The sequence below is a fragment of the Dipteris shenzhenensis genome, chromosome 11 (genome assembly GCF_047967505.1).
Source record: "Dipteris shenzhenensis isolate YYH24624 ecotype China chromosome 11, Dip_SZ_1.0, whole genome shotgun sequence".
NCBI lineage: Eukaryota > Viridiplantae > Streptophyta > Polypodiopsida > Gleicheniales > Dipteridaceae > Dipteris > Dipteris shenzhenensis.
This window is the reverse complement of record NC_141606.1, coordinates 29,961,260-29,985,813: the sequence shown is the minus strand read 5'-3', so window position 1 is coordinate 29,985,813 and position 24,554 is coordinate 29,961,260. Positions and strand designations below refer to the sequence as shown.

At 44.2% G+C, this 24,554-nt stretch overlaps 1 protein-coding gene across 13 annotated transcripts in view; it reads right to left on the bottom strand.

The window, feature by feature from the left end:
* Positions 1-24,554, bottom strand: part of CW7 — a 161,775-nt gene that overhangs the window by 72,504 nt on the left and 64,717 nt on the right. For all 13 annotated transcript variants that reach the window (XR_015541750.1, XR_015541753.1, XR_015541752.1 and 10 more), the window contains 4 exons: positions 8,862-9,057; positions 8,600-8,653; positions 7,968-8,074; positions 7,797-7,857 (listed from right to left, as the gene is read on the bottom strand). Coding sequence is in view for 9 of the 13 variants with exons in the window: in XM_087381338.1 (XP_087237464.1) it covers positions 7,797-7,857; positions 7,968-8,074; positions 8,600-8,653; positions 8,862-9,057 (418 nt within the window). In the remaining 4 variants the exon portion in view is untranslated. The remainder of the gene's footprint in view (positions 1-7,796; positions 7,858-7,967; positions 8,075-8,599; positions 8,654-8,861; positions 9,058-24,554) is intronic.

Genomic DNA, 24,554 nt, shown 5'->3' with positions numbered 1-24,554 from the left:
GTTTGAGATAAACCTCTTCCTACAAGTCCCCATTAAGGAAAGTTGTTTTTATGTCCAACTGATGGATATTCCAAACAAAATTTGCAGCCATGGCAATAACTGACCGTATGGTAGTCATCCGGGATGTAGGAGCAAAAGTCTCCTCATAATCTATGCCCTTTTTTTCAGCATAGCCTTTGGCAATCAGCCGTGCCTTGTACCTTTCAATGGACCCATCTGGCTTCCGTTTCACTTTGAAAACCCATTTGGTTCCAATTGCATGTTTCCCTGGTGGCAAATCCATGACATCCCAAGTCTGATTTTTCTCAATGGGCTGCAATTTATTGTGCATGGCATTCATCCAATGCATCCTTGGCTTCTTCAAAAGAGTCAGGTTCTTCTTCATAAAGAAAAGTACCTTCATAAGCTGTCTCAACAAAAAGAGCCCCCCCTGCGTGCCTTACTGCACTACGAGTCCTGCTAAGCAAAGGTGCCTCAAGTCTACTCTCCCTGAGAGTCTGTAGCAACCAATTCAGAACTGTTTTGGCTGCATGTATCTCTTGAATCTCTTGCCTGACAACTTCATCCACACCCTGTGGAGGAACAAAATCAGCATGTGGTTGAATCGGGGCATGTGGACCAAGAGGAGGTTGCTGTAAATTATGATTTTCAGCATGAGCCTCAATTGGGGAACCAATTGCTATAGGAAGCATCCCCTCAAAACATCATCTGAAGAAGCTGGAATAGTAAATTGAGCATGTGTATGTGCTGAATTCTCTGAAAAGATAACATCTCTACTCAAATCTTGCGAGAGGCAAGATTATAGCCTTTGCTTTGTGCACTATACCCAACAAAGATACACTTAAGTGCCTTATCTGACAACTTATGTCGAAACTCCACAGGCACGTGGGCATATGTAACACAACCAAAAACTCTGAAGTGATCCACTGAAGGCTTTCTCCCATGCCAAGCCTCATACGGAGTGATTGTCTTCAAAGCCTTTGTGGAAGCCCGATTCAAAATATAATTGGCACACATGAGGCCTTCAAGCCAAAATCTGTGAGGCAACTTCTTACTAGTAAGCATGCATCTATCCATCTCCATGAGAGTGCGATTTTTGCGCTCAACTTTGCCATTTTGCTGAGTTGTAAGCCTCACTCTAAGCTCATGTGTGATGCCCTTCTCCTTCAAAAATGCTTCAAATTCATAAGACATACACTCCCCCCTTCTATCAACGCGAAGTGTCTGCACCTTGAACCCTGTCTCATTTTCAACCATGGCCACAAAGTGTTTGAAATGCATAAACACATCTGATTTCTTATTTAGGCCATAGACCCAACTATAATTGGTATAGTCATCTATAAATGTAACATAATGGAGATAACCACCAAAAGCAGGTATCCTCATGGGACCGCAGAATAACTGTGTATGAGCTGTAATTTGCAAGTAGCTCTTACTGCGCCATCCTTTTTTAAAAACGGAAGTCTATGCATCTTGCCGAGGATGCATCCCTCACATACATGAGGAGAAGGTGATTCCAAAGGAGGCAATGCATCAACCATAGCATGCTTCTGAAGTGTCATCAAGCAGCCATAGCTCATGTGCCCATATCCGGCATGAAATAACTCCGCATTCTGCATCGTAGCAGTGGGAGTGCTCACCAAAAGTGCAAGATCAGATCTTTTCTCATAAATGTCAAACTTGAAAAGACCCCGATACAAAGTGCCAGACAACATTAAAGCATAGTCATTCTCTTTGTCTCGGACTGCATACTTAGCATCATTAAATATGACCTAAAATCCTCCTCGATTGAGAGAGGACACTGAAAGTAAATTCTTCTTTATACCTGACACATGAAGAACATCAGTAATTCTGAAATATGTGCCATCCATGGAGGTGAGTATGATGTCACTCACTCCACACACTGAATAAGAAGAATTGTTTGCACATGTCACCTTCTTTTTAGCAGGTGGTGCATGCAGAGATGCAAAAAGACTCTTCCTAGAAGTGATGTGCTTAGAAGCACCACTATCAAAATACCAAGTGTTCAGTGTCTCATTGACACTAAAAAGCATGCATCCTTTGAAGGGTCATACCTGCAAGTCAAGAAAGCAAACGGGCCACTAGCCACTAGAAAATCTGAAATGCAAGACAAAAAGGCATAAAGTTGGCTGTAACATCCCCTCCATCATGTGCATTAGGACCTGATGCATCTCAGACAGCCAAACCCAATCCCTTTTCTTCTCCTTAGCTATTCGCTTCTTACATTCACCAATGTAATGTCCTGGCTTCTTACAATAGTAACAAATGCCCTTCGTCTTACACTTCTCTGCATCACCTTTAGCCTTATGAGAGGGCTGTCCAGAATCAGCTTTATGCTGATGTGTGGGCTGATGTGCGTGTTGCTTTTGCTGCCCTTTCCCTTTGGGCTTGAACTTTGAAAGCATGGCATGCTCGCCAGCCCGTGTTGCCATGTTCTTCCTGCAACAAGAGTCCTACCAACTGGTGAAAAGAGAGAGGATTGCTGCCCTCCCTCAATGACAAATTCAGTGAGGTATGGAAACCGAGATAAGACTCGGGAAGAGAATTCAGAGTGGTGGTAATCATCTCTGATTCCAGAATAATCTCATCTATATTCAACAACTGTTCCCTCAAATCCTGAAGTTTTGTCAGGTGAGCATTCATAGAATCTCCCTCGTCCATATGTGTATGAGATAGCTCTCTCTTCAGGAAGGAAATGCTGGCATCATTTCTTGCTACAAACATGCTCTCTAAAATCTCCCAAGCTGCCTTCGAGGTCTTGCATGACCGAATGTGAGGAATGATAAACCTCTTGACAAAAAGAGAAATAACTGAAAGAGCTTGTGCATCCCGTGAATCCCACCTTTTCTATTCTGCTGTGGTTCTACTATGGTAGCCACCAAAGTAGCAACTGCTGCTCCTACCACTTGTCCTACATTTTGACCTCTACCCCTGCCTCCACTTGTAGGAGTGACAGGTGTAACCACAGTTTCTGGCCTTGTCTCATCTCCATTGACATAATCCCAGAGATGTCTGCCAACCAAGATGTTGCGAACCATAAAACTCCACAAGGAGTAGTTGGTGCCATCCAACTTATCCTCCTATGTGAGGACTCCAAACACCTCATTGGGGTTGTTCTGAGCCATATCTGCCAGAAAACTCAAAAATGCAGCAAACTAGACAAGTAAAATCTGAAGATGCAAGACATGGAATGGAAAGGAAAAGCAAGACTAGGAAAGCATAATGGAAATGAAATAATGCTAGAAAGAAATGTACAACCAAGAAAGTACTTACATGATCAAGAAGGGCTTGAGGCTTGATAATTTGACATGAGAAAGTACAATGCCTTTATGGGATATGCGCACACACTCTAAGTGTCAAATGTAGTACAATGCCTTTATAGGATATGCGCACACACTGTAAGTGTCAAATGTATATGGGATAAGTCCCACTGTGACATGTGGCACTCTAGGATATAAAGTAGTATAGCAGTACTCTAGAACACACTAAAAGTCACTCAAATTGACTCCATTTCCTAACACCCCCCCATGGAGGAAAGGTGAGGGACTACTGGAATGGAACCAAGAACAGAACATGGTAATGATGGTCATCAAAACTGGCATGCCGATCTAGAACTAGACATGGCTCCCATACAATCTCAGAGACAAGTGAGCATGGCTCAGAGGCTAGTGAGCATAACATAGAAATCTCATCTAGCATGGCTCAGAGGCTCATCATGCATGGATGCATGATCAACTTAGAGGTCTAGGAGACCAATGCACCAACAAATAGACCTATCAAAGCCAAAACATATGGCTCCCACAGCACATCCCCTCCTGGCTGCAAAGACTAATGAGAAACATGGAGCCACACACCAAAAATAGAAAAGAAATACATCATTTTAGGAGGACTATCCAAGGCAGAGTACCTTTATTGACTCAACACACATGATTTATTACATTCATTTTTGGGAAACACCCCCAAGGAAGAGTACCCAAATATATGATGCTTTAGAAAGCAAAATCATGATCTCCATCATCCTCTAGATGCTGAAGACAGACAATAAGAGCATGATCCTGTATCGGCTGGTCATCTTCGTCTGCATCATCACTAGTGGCGGATGCCACCCAATTGGCATGATCCTTCGATTGTTGTTGAGCAAGCTTCTGGTAGCACCTGTCCTTCGTATGACCGAGCTTGTTGCAGTAAGTGCACTTAAATGGCTTGAATGTCTTTCCTCGTGCTGGTGGAGTCGATGGCCTAGGTCTCCATTTGTTGGTGGAGGCAAGAGCATGTGTAGTATCCAATGAGTAGAATGGAGATTGTTGTAGCGATCCTTTTCAAGCAGAAGAGACACCATATCTTCGAATGTAGTCGATGCAATGCGAAGTACTTCAAGGGCATTCTCAAAGCGAGAAATCCCTTCATACTTGTCCTCAATCTCTTACCTCACCCTCTTGGAAGATAGCCTAGCTCTGATACCATATACCATATGAAGATGCAAGACATGGAATGGAAAGGAAAAGCAAGACTAGGAAAGCATAATGGAAATGAAATAATGCTAGAAAGAAATGTACAACCAAGCAAAGTACTTACATGATCAAGAAGGGCTTGAGGTTTGATAATTTGACATGAGAAAGTACAATGCCTTTATAGGATAGGCACACACACTCTACGTGTCAAATGTATATGGGATAAGTCCCATAGTGACATGTGGCACTCTAGGATATAAAGTAGTATAGTACTACTCTAGAACACACTGAAAATCACTCAAACCTGCTGTCACAACCTATCAAAGGCTTGAAATGCACCAAAATGCTTTGCAAATGCCCAAAATCTGCAAAGTATATTTGCAAAAAGTGGCAAATGTCTGCAATGTGACTCACACTGAGTCCAAAACTGCTTGCAAAGCTCCCAAGTAATCTACCGACTACCAAATTGCATCCAAAATGCAAAATTCTACAACCTGACTACAATGCCTGCAGCAAATAAAATGCCCCCAATTTCTCTACAAGATCTAAGCCAAACAATGGCTATCTACAAAGTGATCCTGCAAAGAAAACCTGCACGATGTACATATGCCATAGAAAGGTACAGATTCCAAGGACTCTACGGATATCCGTACTGTGTACAGAACAAAATGTGCGGATGTGCAGCACTTGTACGGATGTACGGCGCACGCACGTGAAAGTGCAACAATACGGCATACAGGCGAAAAAGTACAACGCTTGTACGACGACTGCAATGTATGGCTTTCGCGTGCTTAGCTTGTACGGACGAGGACAAAGGGCTATACGGGACTGTCATCGTCATACGGAATGTCAGCAACGGTAAGGACTGGTGCTGGTACTGAAATGTACGGACGAAATGTCAGCATTGGTGCAGAGTGTACCGACTGACACTGGTACTGAAATGTACGGACGAAATCCGTACGTCATGTGGACGACCAGCTGCTGTGGTTGTACGAACGAACAGCAAGAAGGAACAGGAGAAGATTGGGCTAGAGGCACGAGCTCAACGAGACTCTAATACCAAATGTGAGAATGAGAGGGAACAGGAAGCAAGAGTGAGCAAGAGCAAAGATAAAGTGAGTATAAGTGAGAGATGGTTTTGTCCAAGTGGCAAAACCATACTAACCCACTAACTGTGGTTAGGGGGAAAAACCTCCTAGTGAGGGAAAAGTGCCCCTAACTCACTTATGGATTACATTGGCCACTGCCTAGAATATGCCAATAATTCTAACAAATACAAGGTGATAATTGTTGGAGAGAAGATAAGAACAGATACATATTTGGTGTGTGCTCTCTATTGGTTCATTTTAAAATCTTGAATAAGTTTTCTTCTTGATGGCCACACACAAGGACGTTGGTCAAATATTTTTTGTTATATATGGAGAGTTAAAGTCAAGGGATATTTTAACTATGGAGGAGCCTCCGGTCTGATGAGCATGGATGAAGGTCCCCTCACCAGTGCATCGACAGGTCTGGTGTGTCTCTAGCACTGGCTCGAGAGAGAAAGAAAGAAAGAGAGATATACTAACGTCTTGTAGAGGCCTCACAAGCCTATGAGACAAGTTTACCCAAAAATAGTTCATGCAAGCGTCATGGGCTGATGCAAGGACTTGCTAGGGCTTGTTGAGTGCTATACTAAAACCCAAATCCAAAACGCAAAATCCTAAGAGGATCAAAAGATCTAGAATCCAGAAGTATCAACTAGGATCCTCATGCTTCGATAGTCCTTTGAAGGGATATGAGGATATCTCCTATTTGCTTATGTCGCGTCAACTCTTGATGTGATGGGGGGCATGGCCTCCATGATCTTTTGCATGTGGTGGACGATATTACTCTCGTAATATTACATGTGGTGGACGTAATATTACATGTGATCTCGTAATATCGTCCACCACATGCAAAAGATCATGGAGGCCATGCCCCCCATCACATCAAGAGTTGACGCGACATAAGCAAATAGGAGATATCCTCATATCCCATCAAAGGACTATCGAAGCATGAGGATCCTAGTTGATACTTCTGGATTCTAGATCTTCCTCTTAGGATTTTGCGTTTTGGATTTGGGTTTTAGTATAGCACTCAACAAGCCCTAGCAAGCCCTTTCATCAGCCCATGACGCTTGCATGAACTATTTTTGGGTAAACTTGTCTCATAGGCTTGTGAGGCCTCTACAAGACGTTAGTATATCTCTCTTTCTTTCTTTCTCTCTCGAGCCAGTGCTAGAGACACACCAGACCTGTCGACGCATTGGTGAGGGGACCTTCATCCATGCTCATCAGACTGGAGGCTCCTCCATAGTTAAAATATCCCTTGACTTTAACTCTCCATATATAACAAAAAATATTTGACCTACGTCCTTGTGTGTGGCCATCAAGAAGAAAACTTATTCAAGATTTTAAAATGAACCAATAGAGAGCACACACCAAATATGTATCTATTCTTATCTTCTCTCCAACAATTATCACCTTGTATTTGTTAGAATTATTGGCATATTCTAGGCAGTGGCCAATGTAATCCATAAGTGAGTTAGGGGCACTTTTCCCTCACTAGGAGGTTTTTCCCCCTAACCACACTTAGTGGGTTAGTATGGTTTTGCCACTTGGACTGGATCTCCACCATGCATACTCTGGCATTGTGTATGGTCTTTGTGGCTCTGGCTCCACTCCTCGTCTCCTCTTTCCGCTAATCTACTATGCCCTCATCTGGGCATAGCCCCTCCTCCTCCTCTCCACTGTGTCCTCATCTCGGCTAGCTCCTCTCCTCTCTAATGTGATCCAGTGCCGAGACTCGAATGTGTACAAGTCCGTGACATGCCACCGTGTCCTGTCTAGCTCTGTCTCCCGTGTCACCATCTCCTCCTGCTGACTGATCTGTCTCATTAGAGTCTCTCTATGTTGTCGCATCTCAATCAGATAAAGGCCGATGCAGAAATGATCATGAAAGTGGATCGGCCGAGATAGTGGTCCTTTGGAGGAGACAGTGCTCCTCTGTCTCCACCCCCTCCTGTGTACATAAATTTGATTATACTATCATGAAGAATTCACTCTGCCTGGATCTATAAAGATGATAACATTAGTTTCCCTGGTGAGTAAACAATGAAAATATTAGCTTATGACACAAACCTTACCATGACAGCAAGCTCACAGGAAACCTTGACAGCAAATGCCGCCAAATAGAAACCATTGAGAGCATAATTGAAAAACGCTTTCTTCTTTGTAGAAACAGAGACTCTGCATTATCTGGAAAAAAAAAGAGAAAAAGAGATTCCGCAGGAACAGTACACACCATGTAAACAGGGGTCAACGGTGAGCTTGTAGTGCTGTGATGATTTTGCAAAGCATCGCGACTGCACATATGACTAAAATGATAAGCATATATATTCAGATTCCCATTGAATCAAATATGGAATTTCCTAAATCTGAAAAAAGAAAAGAAATGTTTGGATGGAAAAGATGCCTGCAAATTGCCACAGTCAATGTATATGAAGTATGAGCTATCAAATTGAGATACAAGGAACGACGCCAATCGACTTCCCGATCACTTTCACCAATAACCTTTTCAAGCTGGAACATCAAAAAAGGAAGTGAAATTCAGGAAGAAAAGCTTTAACCTATGGTAAAACCACAGACTGCCATAACAGAGAACATAGATAGCTGGAGTTAAATTACAATGCCTCGATAGGAAAAACAGAAATGATGATGATGATGATAACAGCAGCAATAAAAGATTGCTGTGAGGCCTTCTATGGTACTAATAATAAAAACGCCTCAGCATAGTCATTAGATGTACTTGACATACAGCCATTTAAGATTTCAAAGCTAAGTACATTATTTAGAAGTATGATTTCTGCCATCGTTGATGTTCAAAAGAGCATCATTAAGTCCAACAAATTATTCTTCAGGAAGACAAACATAAGGTTCTGTGCATTGCAAAACATGTCACCCCAACGATTGCTTTTTCAAAGTACCCCTTTTTGAAACGAAAAATCTATATATACAGAGTTGGAATATTTCAAATAGGATGCTTGGGTACACAATGTTGATCCTTAGCAAAACCTTGCCATTTTAAAAAGGTAGATAGCAATTTACTTGTGGAGCCCATCTGCGTACAAAATAAGGCTGTACATTTGGCTTTTCCCTGTACTGCAAGAATTTAAACAAACAGCCAGCCATCAGTTCTACATACTATTTGATGAACAGGGTTCCTCTCCACTCACTCATAACCATGTCCGCTCATGCATATTGGCATATAAAAGAATTCCTGCTTGTGCCCTAGATGCTTTTGCAAGCAGGAGCATATTGTGGTGTTACATGATTCAAATTATGAAGTATAAAAGGTGTTGAAGTAGACCATATGGCGGACAAAGAAGACCAGATCATCATCTTGAGGAGCCTTCAATTCAGTCAACCCCCTCACAAAAAACATGTCCACCAATTCACGCCAAAAACGCATATCCAATTCATACTCAGCTCCTCCACCTTTGTCACTGATTACAGGATTCCCCAAAAAGCTTGAATGTTTACGCACTATGCTAAGTAACTCAAGTCTGCAATAATCACAGCAGTTCAGAAGGTATTAGAGAAATCATGAGTGTATAAAACATTGCATTTTGAAAGCATTTCCTGGTGGCATTTTGGGCGTACAAATGCCACATTTACAAATGTCAACACATCATGGGAACAATTCCTAAGGTAAAATACAATCGTGACTTGTGGAATCTCAATCACACAGCTGGCAAGATTCATAAGAGTTTCACTTCCCAAACCTCAAGTGCAATTACAGAACATTGCCCCAAAACAGTTTCAGGCAAACAACGGGGAGCTGCTGGGTGGATAGTAGCATTCTTTATCTTTTTTAGGTGACCAGAGCATCTTAATGCCTACTAGCAAGATCAAACTTAAACCCATGACAGAAGCACAGCAAATGACTTTCAAACATTTGACATGATTAATCAATGCGGGTTTTATTTTTCTGAGACTATATATCTTCACTCTAGACCTACTATAGTTCAACAATACTTTCTTTCTTTTAGAGTTAATCTGAGATTGAATTTTGCATTGTTACACTTTACTTTGAATAAACCGTTTTGATTACTTTATCCACCTTCATCTTAATTCCTTTCGAAGAAAACAGCTTGATTCCTTTCAAAGAAAGGGCGACCAAATATGAAACCCTTTTTTTCTAACCATAAGAAGAGGATCGTAGCCCTTGTGTAGGATCATTGAGATTCCCTCCTGTAATTGCATGTCATTGTTTGCATGGGGTTGTGGCAATGTCTCACAACCACATGAAAGACTATAGTGTCTAGATGTTGCTGAGAGGCAAGAGTTGCTTTGATATTTCAAATGGCACTAGATGACCGAGCTACAGAGGCAGCTTGACCTTCTATTGGTGCTGAAGATTCCACAGGTTCAGGAGGTGCGCTACTGACCATCACACCATTGGAATGGCTGCCTCAGTCTCCTCTGTCCCTTGTCTTGCCTCCTCTCATGTGCAACCTAAGTGGTACCAGACATTAGGTAACGTATATACAGCATGAGTAACATTATGGTACATCTAGTACATAAAATATTATAATTTCCCACCGCAGGAAGGGGGGCAAGAGGGACGGGGGAGGGGGGGGGTGGGGGGGACAACATACTAGTGACTACAGTCTACAGGCTAGTCACTACGCAGTACGATAAACTTTTGCAAATGATAAACTCTTCTTTCTTTCTTTTCTACCCCCTAACTGACACAAAACTACATGCAACCTTGACTTCACAAAATCATTACAAAGATGTGAGAAAAAGCGAGAGAGCAAGAGTGAGCAAGATGGAGAGTGAGCTGAATGTAGTTCACTCCCAAAAGTCAACTGAACTGAAGTGAATGAAGTGTGAGTAGGGTTTTGTCACTTCTTGTCGAAGTGACAAAACCCTATCTAATTACTAACCCAAGTTACAGATTAGACCGTGGTTAGGGGAAAAAACCTCTAAGAGGGAAAACTGCCCCTAACTCACTTATTACATTACATTGGCCACTACCTATAATATATTAATAATTCTAACACCCCGGTGCATTGCCAATGTGGTGTACAAGGTAGTGATCAATCACCAAAAGGAGATAAGTTTAGGGCACTGCGAAATGCCTCAAACTTCTCACATGGAAGTGCTTTGGTGAAGATGGTTGCAACATTGTCATGTGTTGACACATAGATCATACTAAACTCCCCTGCATGCAGCTTCTCTCTGACATAATGATAATGGACCTCAATGTGCTTCGTGCGAGCATGAAACACAGGATTCTTTGCCACTGCAATAGCACTCTGACTATCAATGAGAATAGGAGAAGGACCCTCCAATATGAGACGAAGATTAGCGAACAAACATCGCAGCCAAACACACTCAATTGTCGCTGTGAAAGCTGCCCTGTACTCAGCTTCACATGAGGAAGTAGCCACTGTAGATTGCTTCTTGCTCAGCCAAGAAATGCAAGTGTTCCCCAAAAAGAAACAATTACCACTAGTGGACTGCCTGATATCATAGTCTCCAGCCCACTGGGAAACATCAAGCCAAAAGACTTTGTGCCTTGCAAATATCTGAAGATGCATTCTACAGCTTGCCAATGTGTTGTCTTTGGGCTGTGCATATATCTGCTTACCTGAGAGACTGCATACTAAATATCGGGCCTAGTATTGCACGAGTATATGAGGCATCCAACAGCCTATCTGTAAAGTGTGACATCCACTGATTCACCAGCATCATACATAGTAAGCTTCAGCCCCGGCTCCATGGGAGTGGCAATAGGCTTACAATCATGCATATTGAACCTATCCAAGAGTTTCTGCACATACTTGGATTGATAAATAACGATGCCACACTTGTCTTGTATAAACTCTCTCTCTTGTGGATTTCCCTCCTCTTCAATCCTCTAGGAGATGTTCCACTCAAAAACAAATTGCAAGATAAGGAAGATAGCAGTGTGATTGTCATATAATGATGTGATCCTCCTTGCTCTGGCCGTCACCCCACAATCCCCCTCTCCTAAATTCTAACAAGCTCCATTACACTTGTGGCAGCATGATACAGTTCCATCAATCTTCCCATAATTCCAACAAAACCTCTCATGATCATGTATGAACTGAGCACACCGAGACCAGTTAAGCCAAATAAACCAACATTAATTCTCTGCTGGTCACATGGCTTTGTAAGCAGACAAATCATAAAAGTAACAGAGGGTAATCTGTGATGACCAAGTGTAAGGTGTATATCATACAATATGCCCACCTATCCTCTACCATATGCGTGTACCAATAGAGAAGAGATGGAAAAGATTATGAGGAGACTTTTGCTCCTACATCCCGGATGACCACCTGACACATCCCAGCACTCCTGAAACCCCTAATCTGCAAAATAACCACACACAACATCAGAACTGAGCAGGCTGCTCACCACCCAACCGTGACATCTACGGGATGTGATCCCGAATCAGAAGATGTCCCCCCGAGCCACGAGCTGAGCTACTGGTACGAACTCCCAATCAGATCCCAACCAGCCTGGTGTCCCATACCACCAGGTGGCGCTGTGAAGCCCTGGATCTGCCACTGGGCCTTGGGCTACGCTAAGATGCAGGCGCGCGTCCGCGACACAATCCAGGATCAGACCTAGCACCTGGGAACGAGACTTGCTCCCAACTGCTCTCTGAGAACTGAACCCCCTGGGCCTCTTTTATAGACTCGGGCCCCCGGCGCCAAAAATAGCGAAGACCTATAAATAGTTCATACCCTTGCCACTCAACCCGAGAATCAAGCCTGCCTAGCTCTAAGCCTCCCCAGGCTAACCTGAGCTAGTTCTGTGTACCTAGTACACGTCAGATACCGATCCGTGCACATGACATACTCCCCCTCCTCTAAGAACTCACTCCTGAGTTCGGTAAGAAATCGGGAAATGTTCTTTGGAGGTTTTGTAATGTCTCCCATGTTGCATCCTCCTCAACACGATCCTTCCACTTAATCTTGTATTCCGTGATAGTACGATTTCGAATCTGTCTTTCACGAAATTCAAGAATAGATTCAGGTTCGTGGGGAATAAAAGTTAAATCTGTAACTTCTATAATCTCATGAGGAGAAACAATTTGATCATCTGCACCCAATACTTCTTTCAGTCTACTGACATGAAAGACTGGATGTACTTTAACATCAGGAGGCAATTCTAGTCGATATGCAACTGGTCCAATTCTTTTAATGACCTTGAATGGGCCACAGTATCTGGGGGATAATTTCGGAACCAAACCAGTACTGAGGCTCTTGGATTCCTTAGGAATTCGCAAATATACCATCGTTCCTTCAGAGAACTCTCTAGGTGAACGATGTCTATTAGCATAAAATCTGTCCCGATCTTGGGCACTTCTAATAGACTCCTTGGCAAACTGCAACATTTCCTGCATGTCTTGCAAGAAGTTCTTAGCAGCATCATTTTGAATCCCTTTTAATCCAACCATAACTGGTGACTTAGGTTGAAACCCGTACATAAGCATAAAAGGACTATAACTTGTACTAGAATGCTTTGCACTGTTGTAAGCAAATTCAATCATGGGTAGATAATCTTCCCATGAAGACTGTCTCTTAGATACATATGCCCGAAGCATGTCTTCAACCAACTGGTTGACCTTCTCTGTACTGCCATCGGATTGTGCATGATCCGAGGAACTCATACTTAGAGTAGTTTCCAACTTCTCAAATACAAGTGTCCAGAAGTTACTTGTAAACTTTGAGTCCCTGTCACTGACTATGTCAGATGGCAAACCATACAGCTTGAACAAGTGGTCCACAAACTCGTGAGCCAGCTGAACAGCTGAAATAGTTGTTCTTGTAGGTAAGAATCTAGCCATTTTTGTCAAACGGTCGACTATGACCCAAATAGAGTCATGACCCTTGCGCGTCCGAGGTAAACCAGTAATAAAATCCATGGAAATACTTTCCCATTTATTACCTGGAATCTGTAATGGCTGTAATAAGCCCGCGCTCCTAAGGCGTTCAGCCTTAGTAACCTGACAAACTCGGCAACCTACCACATAGTTCTCTACAAATGCACGCATCTTAGGCCAATAAAAGGTATGCTTCACAAGAGACAGAGTCCTATGTATACCTGGATGTCCCGCACTAGGAGCATCATGACACTCCCAGAGAATCTTGGATTTTAGGTCCAGAACATCAGGTACACAAATCTTTTCATTCCGGAACAGCAAGCCGTTCCTAATCATCCACTGACCTCCCGCCGCCTGTATCCTAGGTGGCACAATCCCTGAGTCCTGGTCAACCATGGAGCTCCCATCCTGGACTCTCTGCCAATAAGAACTGAAATGACTATCAGTTGCGTATAGCCCTCTCAAGGATTGAAATAGGTCTGAGGATATTTCCGTAAATGACAAAGCATTTACAAACTTAACTCGACTTAAGGCATCCGCCACCCTATTCAACGAACCCTTACGATAACGTATTTCGAAATCAAAATCCTGCATTAACTCTGCCCATCTAGCTTTCCTTCCTCTCAAGTCTGATCCATCACACACATACTTAATTGACTGGTGATCAGTCAATACGAGGAACTTTGAACCATACAAGTAGTGTCTCCAAACCTTGAGAGCATACACTACCGCATAAAGTTCCTTCTCGAGTGTGGGCCAACGATATTGAGTGTCGTCTAGCTTCTTACTCTCAAAAGCTACAGGTCTGCCCTCTTGGAATAGAGCTGCCCCAATCGCATAATCACTCGCATCGGCCTCTAAAACATAAGGCCGGGTAGGATCGGGTAATGCAAGAACGGGTGCTTCCTTGATAGATAACTTCAAGGTTTCAAAAGCCTTGTTCATTGCATCATTCCAAGGGATCGGTTGAGTAGACCTGCGTCCACGACCTTTCAATATGTTGGTCAATGGTACCGTGATTTGTGAGTAATCACGGACTGACTTCCGAAGAAATACCGTAAATCCTAGGAAAGAACGAAGTTGTTTCACAGTCTGAGGTATAGGCCAATCTAAAACCTTCTGGATACGATCCAGATCAATGCTAATGCCTTCAGAAGAAATCTTGTGTCCTAAGTAAATGATCTCCTTCATAAAGAAGTCACATTTACTCATCTTGGCATAAAGCTTATGCTGTCTTAGAACAAATAAGACAACCCGGAGGTGTCCTATATGATCCTCAAGCGTTTTACTATATACCAAGATATCATCTAAGAACACGACAACAAATTTGCCCAGATAATCTCTGAACAAATCGTTCATCATCTGCTGAAAAGTAGCAGGAGCATTGGTCAAACCAAAAGGTAATACGAGGAACTCGTAATGACCATACCTAGTCCGGAATGCGGTCCTATCTATGTGTTTAGCATAGATACGGATTTGGTGATAACCCGTACGCAAATCAATCTTAGTGAAATACTTCGCTCCGGCCAAACGGTCTATCAAATCATCAGAACGAGGTAAAGGATAGCGGTTCTTAATTGTAACTTTATTTAGTCGTTTATAATCTATACACATCCTCCAGGAAGAATCCTTCTTCTTTCTTAAGAGGACAGGTGCACCCCAAGGAGATTTACTTGGGCGGATATAGCCCATATTCAGGTAATCCTGAAGCTGGATAGCTAACTCATCCTCCTCTACCTGGCTCATCCTATATGGTGGTACACTGATAGGTTGAGCCCCTGGGACTAAGTCTATGCGATGATCTACTGCCCTTTCTGGAGGTAAACCTTCCGGCAGTTGAACTGGGAATACGTCCTTAAAATTATCTAACAACGTTCTCAATTCTCGGTGTTCAAACACACTTAATTCATTTTTGTTAATTACTGAAACAACAAATGAAGAAAGTGGAATCAAAACACACTGATAGACATCATAATGAGAAGTGTTCAATATATTCCGAAGCTGCATCGCAGATACAATAGGCCCCTGAGAAGGGATAATCTTATCACACTGAATACAAAATTGGGTGCCTTTGTCTACAAAAGAAAGCGTATGCTCCGTCCATCCGATCTGGATATTGTGGGTTTTAAACCACTCTATCCCGATCAACAAGTCTACATGCTCTAGATGCATAACATAACATGTGAGAGCTCCCGTGTAGGCTTGAATCCGGATGGGAAGCGCTTCAACCTTGCGATCCCAAAACTGCTTCCCGGCTGGAAGCTGCACCTCGTAGGTGTGGTCGCTAGGTACTGTGGACAGCCCCATCTTCTGCACAAATTTGTAATTAACAAAATTGTGAGAGCTGCCCGGATCAAAGAGAATGTGAACCCGTTGGTCCCTAACTTCTCCATAAACTCGGAAAAGATCATGGGAACCAAACAACGAAGTATTAAAGGTACAATTGCAAGAAAGGGGGCAGGTAATGACATTTACTGAAATACCTGTCATCGTAACCTGGTTGGCTCCCTTGGCTGCGGTACGCGGACCTGCCTGGAGCTTCGGTCCTAGCACCAATCTCTGGTTCTTCCGCTTAGGACACTCATTCTTCGTGTGGCCCCGCTCCTCGCAATAAAAACACCGGCCCTCTTTCTTGAGCCTGAGAGTGCGAAGGAAACGGGCCTTACCATTCTTCGCAGGAGTTAAGCTTTTCCTGGAGGCGTTGTCCGTAGACTTCGTCTCCCCAATACCAGTCGCATGCTGAAAGAACTTGCGTTTGTTCTTTCCGCTGGTCTCAGTAACTGTGGTTGCCTTGGTTCCGGCCATGGTATCATCATATATGCGCGCATATGTCATGGCCTCCTGCAATGTTGTGCACTTGTTATTCTTAATCTATAACTTATAGGAGTCTGGCAAACCATCCACGAAAAAACCTAACAAGGTTACAGGATCCATTTTGGTGGCCCTGGTTTGCAGATCCCTAAATCTCTGAAGATAAACTTCAAAAGTTAAATTCAATTTTGACATATCGAGGGCTTTGAGCTTGCCGACGATATCGTAGTCATCTTCCTTCTTCAGGAACTCCTTCCTGAAGATACCCTCAAATTCTGTCCAAGTATCAGGCTTTGGCTGAAGTTCTTTCCACCAAAGCAAGGCTTTACCTGACATAAACCCTGCTGCTAGCTGAATCTTTTTCTCGTCTGGATAGGGGTGAAATTGGAAGTGAACTTGCCACTTGTGTAGCCAAGTGTCAACCACCTCCTTTGTTCTTGATTTCTGGTCACCTGGAAAGGGATCCGGAGTGATATTCGGGCCTAGCACGGAGGCCATGGCATCCACATGCGTGAGTGCCTGAACCGTGCTAGCCAGAAGAGTCAAGGTAGCTTGTATCCCTTGGAGTTGCTGTGTCAACCCCGATTGATTAGCGTTGACCTGCTCAAATTTACCATCTAGAGCAGTCGTGAACTCACTGAAGGCTTTCTTAGTGATCAGGTCGTCATAGAGACCCTGATCATCCTCCCCCACTGGAGTGTAATCTAATTCCTGCTCTCCCATAGTGAACTCGGGATTCGGAGCATCAGACATGGCTGAATACTAACTTGATTACAGGCTGAGAGAAATAGCTGGGAGAATCGAAACTGGAGGGGAAAGAGTAGAGGAAAGAAACCGTCCCTCCAAGATATGGCGAAATCAGAGAAGCTGACTGGAACCAGTAGATATCGTGCACCAACGATCAGCGCGCGTAGGGGATGAGGTCCTGTTGCAGGTCCGCTGCAGGCCGTACAGTACGGAACAGCTGCTACTGTTGCAGCCGTTTCGTGGAGGCAGATCGCGGGCAGAGGCAGGTCGCAGGGCTGCTGCTGTTGCAGCCGTTTCGTGGAGGCAGATCGCAGGCAGAGGCAGGTCGCAGGGCTGCTGCTGTTGCAGCCGTAACTAAATGGCGGAATTCTGGTAAGGGCAGGCTGCTCTTGCGCTGTCAGGCTTGAGGCTATGGCTGGACTTGAAGTCTCGCCAGTCTTTATAGAAAATAGCCCAGCTATTCTGGAGGCTGTGCTTCCTAGAAAAGCCCAGCCACGCTTTCCAGAAAAGCTGGCCTCCCAAAATTGGGGCTTAAGCTAAAATTAGCATGCACACCCTCCAATCTTGGAGGGTCGATGCTTTTTTCTGCGCCACCTTCCAAGCTTGGAAGGTGGTGCTTTTTCGCACCTCAGCTACCCCTAGATGCCATCGACCGCACCCTGCTCAGCCTAACGCACCCCCTGCCTGGGCCGAGTTCTGCACCATCTGATGGCGCAACTCCTCAGCCTCTCCTACCAGCGGCACTTACCTCTCTGCAGCCCTGACCAGCATCTCGATTCCATCTCCTACTGATCAGCCCTGTTTCGCCTCTCTTCCCCATTCTCCTAGCTAGAATTTCACTCCCTCTCTCACGTAGACTCTTCAGTAATTTCGTAATCAGGTCTCTCCTTCTTCCTGCCTTTTCCAGATATCTCTTCACCCCTCCTTCTCCAGGTAGACAGCAAAACACGCAGCAGGAAATCTCGAATTTCAGGGCATACCTGGAAGAGAAATCCGTCAAATTTCTCGTATCAGAAGTTCCTACCTCAGGAGTTGGCTCTGATACCAACTGACACATCCCAGCACTCCTGAAACCCCTGATCTGCAAAATAACCACACACAACATCAGAACTGAGCAGGCTGCTCACCACCCAACCGTGACATCTACGGGATGTGATCCCGAATCAGAAGATGTCCCCCCGAGCCACGAGCTGAGCTACTGGTACGAACTCCCAATCAGATCCCAACCAGCCTGGTGTCCCATACCACCAGGTGGCGCTGTGAAGCCCTGGATCTGCCACTGGGCCTTGGGCTACCCTAAGATGCAGGCGCGCGTCCGCGACACAATCCAGGATCAGACCTAGCACCTGGGAACGAGACTTGCTCCCAACTGCTCTCTGAGAACTGAACCCCCTGGGCCTCTTTTATAGACTCGGGCCCCCGGCGCCAAAAATAGCGAAGACCTATAAATAGTTCATACCCTTGCCACTCAACCCGAGAATCAAGCCTGCCTAGCTCTAAGCCTCCCCAGGCTAACCTGAGCTAGTTCTGTGTACCTAGTACACGTCAGATACCGATCCGTGCACATGACACCACCATATGGTCAGTTATTTCAAAAGCTGCAAATTTTGTGTGGAATGTCCATCAGTTGGACATAAAAACAGCTTTCCTTTATGGGGACTTGCAGGAAGAGGTTTATGTCAAGCAACCTCCTGGATTTGAACTTTCTGGCAATGAACTTCAGGTATGCAAGCTTAACAAGGCTTTATATGGGCTGAAACAAGCCCCACATGCATGGTATTCCAAGATTTTTGCATTCCTGGCAAGCAAGGGATTACACAATAGTCCTACGGAAAGCACCGTCTACATCAAGAAGTATGGGGGGGATATTTTGGTCATCATTCTTCATGTAGATGACATCTTGCTCACGCGGTCAAATGAGGATATAATTGCAGATTTCAAAACTGAGTTGAGAGCTGAATTTGACAGGACAGATTTAGGCATGTAAAATTTTTATTTGGGGATAGCCCACCACCTGTGGAAGAAGATGCCCTATTGATAGGAAAACCAAGAGCTGAGTCACTAAGATGAAGGGCACAAACTCTCTCTCTCTCTCTCTCTCTCTCTCTCTCTCTCTCTGCGTGCAAAATGAGCTAGAGGAGAGAAAGAGTTCTTCAAAACCAAGTACGGCATCAAAGTCTATTAAATAGCCTGTCCATAGACTGAAATTCAGCATGTGTATGTGCTGCATTTTCATAGAATATAACATCTCTACTAACAAAAATCTTGCGTGTAGCAGGATTGTAGGGACGATAGCCTTTGCTTTGTGAACTATATCCGACAAAAATGCATTTGAGTGCCTTATCTGACAGCTTGTGTCTAAACTCCACAAGCACATCGGCATATGCACAACACAACCAAAAACTCTGAAATGGTCCACTGAAGGCTTTCTCCCATGCCATGCCTTATAGGGAGTCATTGTCTTCAAAGCCTTTGTAGAAGCCCGATTCAAAATATAGTTAGCACACATGAGGCCTTCAAGCCAAAACCTGTGAGGCAACTTCTTACTTGTAAGCATGCATCTATCCATCTCCATGGCAATGCAATTCTTCCGCTCAGCTTTGCCATTTTCTGTTGAGGCGTAAGCCTCACTGTAAGCTTATGCATGATGCCTTTCTCCCTCAAAAATGCCTCAAATTCATGAGACATATACTCTCCCCCTCGATCTCTGCGAAGTGACTGCACCTTGAGTCCTGTGTCATTCTCAACCATAGCCACAAAGTGTTTGAAATGCATAAACACTTCCGATTTTGCCTTGAGACCATAGACCCAAGTGTAGTTGGTGAAGTCATCTATGAATGTAACAAAATAGAGACAACCCCCAAAAGCAGGTGTCCTCATGGGACCGCAGACATCAATGTAAATAAGCTGTCATTTCCATGTAGCTTTCACTACACCATCCTTCTTGAAGGGAAGTCTATGCATCTTGCCAAGGATGCAACCTTCACATGCATGAGGAGGAGGCGACTCCAAAGGAGGCAATGCATGAACCATATCATGCCTCTAAAGTGTCATTAAGCTGCCATAGCTCATGTGCCCATACCTAGCATGCCATAACTCCGCATTCTGCATCGCAGCAGTGGGAGTGCTCACTGATAATGCAAGATTGGATCTTTTTTCGTATAGATCAAGCTGAAAAACACCCTGATACAAAGTGCCAGACAACATCAAAGCATAGTAATTCTCTTTGTCTCTGACTGCGCACTTATCATCATCAAAAACAACCTGAAATCCTCCTCTATTGAGAGAGGACACTGAAAGCAATTTCTTCTTTATGCCTGGCACATAGAAAGAAAGAAAGTTTATTAATGTCCACTGGAGACCTAAAAAGGTCTATGGGACAAAAGAGACCTGCTTATACATCAGTACAGAGAGGGCCATAGGCAACCTCCCTGGGAGTATCATCAGATTCCTCCAAAAAAACAAAACACATAGAACATAAAACATAAAAGGAACTAAGTACTAGGCTATGGAGTGGCCATTACATCAGTTTAAGACTGAGGGTCTTTAGATTTTGTCTTAAATTCTCTAATCGTTGCAAGACCATCACGATATACTGCCCATTTTCCTGCTTCCCTGGCTGCCCGAACCTTTGCAAGCTCGGTAGCTTTGTTCTTCAGTTGGGTTCTTGTAAGCTCCTCAGCAATCCATATCTTTGTCCCCTTCAGCTTATAGGATTGTTGTAGAATCCTCTTCCTGAGTGTCTTCGAGTTGAAGGTGATGACAACGTGTCCATTCCTAGGCGATAAATAAACTGGGAAAGACTCCTCTTCATCATCATTCTTGTCATCAGTTGGGCTTGCTGACCAATCAATGGCCGGGAATGCTGCCTTGATTCTGTCGATTGCCTCCTCGAAAGTGTCATCCTCGTGCTGCCAATCGGGTATTCCCCCTATTCGAATCTTCATAGCATTCTCTTTCCGAAGGTGATGTTCTTGGATCTCTGTTTGGATGTCAACCTTGGGTTCAGCTGTTACTTTCACCTGGATAAGCTCTCTAACCGTGGAAATCAACTGTGATGTTGGGGGCTCAGCTTTACATGTTTGTACGGCTGCTGCAATAATCTCCTGCTTCCCTGGGCCTTGCAAAGCTGCAATACGAGCTAGGGCTTGGGTGAGCTGGGACCTCAGGTCTCGCACTTCTTGCTGGAGATGGTAAATCTGCTCTTGCGGCTTGGTCGGCGTCGGGGGAGGTTGAATCTTATACCTAGAGTACGTCCTGTTGAAGGGAACAGGGGTTGTGGCTACCATGGCGGAGTGAAGCTTGGAGGGATGAGGGGAGGATGGGCTGGCCATATCGACTATCCCCCTTTTGGCTGGACTAACCCCTTGGCTGGGCCTGGGGTACAGCCCAGCAAAGAGTGGGGAGAGGAAGTGGGGAAGTGAAGAGTGGCGGGCTAGGCAACGACGAGCTGAGTGACGAGGGGAGCGACGGGGCTGAGCGACGGGGGGAGCGACGGAGGCTGAGCGACGGAAGTGATGTAAATGGAGAGAGAGCAACAAGCCGAAGAGAGTGTGAGAGTTGAACGTCGAATATGCAATTAAAAAGAGTAAAGCAATACAAAGGGGGGATAAGGTTTTGTCTAAGTGACAAACCTTATCCTTCACTAACCGTAGTTAGTGAACTAACTGTGGTAAGGGGGAAAAACCTCTAAAGGAGGGAAAACTGCCCCTAACCCACTTATTGTCATTGCATTGGTCACTGCCTAGAATTTATCAATAATTCTAACACCCCCCTGCAGTGCCAATGTCATGTACAAGGAAATGATCAATCACCAAAACGAGGTAAGTTCAGGGCACTACGAAATGCCTCAAACTTCTCACGTGGAAGTGCTTTGGTGAAGATGTCTGCAACATTGTCACGTGTTCACACATAGATCATACTGATCTCTCCTGCATGCAACTTCTCTCTGACATAGTGATAGTGAACCTCAATGTGCTTTTCATGCGAGCATGAAACACAGGGTTCTTTGCCACTGCTATAGCACTCTGACTATCAGTGAGAATCGGAGAAGGACCCTCCAATGAAAGATGAAGATCAACAAGCAAACGACGCAGCCAAACACATGAAATTGTCGCTGTGAAAGCTGCCCTGTACTCAGCTTCACATGAGGAAGTAGCCACAGTAGATTGCTTCTTGCTCAGCCAAGAAATGCAAGCTTTGCCCAAAAAGAAACAATTACCACTTGTGGACTGCCTAGTGTCATAGTCTCCAGCCCAATCTGAATCACTGTAAGCATGCATCTACAAGTCACCCCCCTAAGCCATAAGACTTTGTGCCTTGCAAGTAACGGAAGATGTGTTTTATAGCCTGCCAATGTGTTATCTTTGGGCTGTGCATATACCTGCTCACCTGAGATACTACAAACTGAATATCGGGCCGTGTATTGCACAGATATATGAGGCATCCAACCGCCTGACTGTAGAGTGTGGCATCTACAGCTTCTCCATCATACATTGTAAGCCTCAACCCTGGCTCCATGGGAGTAGCTATAGGCTTGCAATCTTGCATCCTGAATCTATCCAAGAGTTTTTGAACATACATGGATTGAGACATAATGATACCACGTCTCTCTTGAATGAATTGGACCCCAAGTAATAATGTAACATGCCCAAATCTGACATGTCAAAAGTGGCTCTCATTTCAGCCTTGAAATCTGCAATTTTATCACCATTAGGCCCTGTGAGCATTAGATCATCTACATAAATAATGATGACCAAGATTCCCCCTCATCCTTCTTGATGTAGAGGGTGCTTTCAGTTGGACTATTGCTGAAACCCTTGTTGGACAGAAAGGCATGTATCTTTGCACACCAAGCACAGGGAGCCTGTTTCAGCCCATATAAAGCTTTATTCAGCTTACATGCCTTACGGGCATTATCTGATACCGCAAAGTCTGGAGATGGTTTCACATACACCTCTTCCAACAAGTCTCCATTTAAAAATGCTGTTTTTATGTCCAACCGATGGACTTTCCAATCCAAATGTGCAGCCATGCCAATAACAGTTCTGATGGTTGTCATTCTGGATGTAGGAGCACAAGTCTCCTCATAATCAATGCCCTTTTTCTAAGCATATCCTTTGGCAACCAGCCTTGCTTTGTACCTGTCAATGGACCCATCGGAGTTACGTTTGACCTTGAAAACCCATTTTGTAGCGATGGCATGCTTACCTGGTGGCAAATCCACAACAACCCAAGTCTGATTTTTCTCTATGGATTGAACCTCATTATGCATGGCTTGCATCCAATGCACATTATCCTTTGCTTCTTCAAAAGAGTCTGGCTCCTCTTCATCAAAAAGAGTCCCTGCATAAGCTGTCTCAACTAAAAGAGCCCCCCTGCATGCCTTACTGCACTAGGAGTCCTGCCAAGCAATGGAGCCTCAAGCCTACTCTCCCTGAGAGTCTGAAGCAACCAATTCGGGACTGTTTTGGCTGCATGTATCTCTTGAATCTCTTGCCTGACAACTTCATCCACACCCTAAGGTGGTACTAAATCAGCCGGTGGCTTAATCGGGGCATGTGGATCTGGAGGAGATTGCTGTAAATTCTGAGTTTCAGCGGGGGAACCAAATGTGATAGGAAGCATCCCCTCAAACACATCATCTGAAGAAGTTGGAATCTAAAATTCAGCTTGTGTATGTGCTGAATTTTCAGAGAATATAACATCTCTACTAACAAAAATCTTGCGTGTAGCAGGATTATAGAGACGATAGCCTTTGCTTTGTGAACTATATCCCACAAAAATGCATTTGAGTGCATTATCTGACAACTTGTGTCTAAACTCCACAAGCACGTGGGCATATGCAACACAACCAAAAACTCTGAAATGGTTCACTGAAGCCTTTCTCTTATGCCATGCCTCATAGGGAGTGATTGTCTTCGAAGCCTTTGTAGGAGCCCGATTCAAAATATCGTTGGCACACACGAGGCCTTCAAGCCAAAACCTGTGAGGCAACTTCTTACTTGTGAGTATGCATCTATCCATCTCCATGGCAGTGCGATTCTTCCGCTCAGCTTTGCCATTCTGTTGAGGCGTAAGCCTTACTATAAGCTGATGCGTGATGCCTTTCTCCTTCAAAAATGTCTCAAATTCATGAGACGTATACTCTCCCCCTCGATCTCTGCGAAGTGTCTGCACCTTGAGTCCTGTGTCATTCTCAACCATAGCCACAAAGTGTTTGAAATGCATAAACACTTCTAATTTTTCCTTGAGACCATAGACCCAAGTGTAGTTGGTGAAGTCATCTATGAATGTAACAGAATAGAGATAACCCCCAAAAGCAGGTGTCCTCATGGGACCGCAGACATCAATGTAAATAAGCTGTCATTTCCATGTAGTTTTCACTACACCATCCTTCTTGAAGGGAAGTCTATGCATCTTGCCAAGGATGCAACCTTCACATGCATGTGGAGGAGGCGACTCCAAAGGAGGCAATGCATCAACCATATCATGCCTCTGAAGTGTCATTAAGCTACCATAGCTCATGTGCCCATACCTAGCATGCCATAACTCCGCATTCTGCATCGCAGCAGTGGGAGT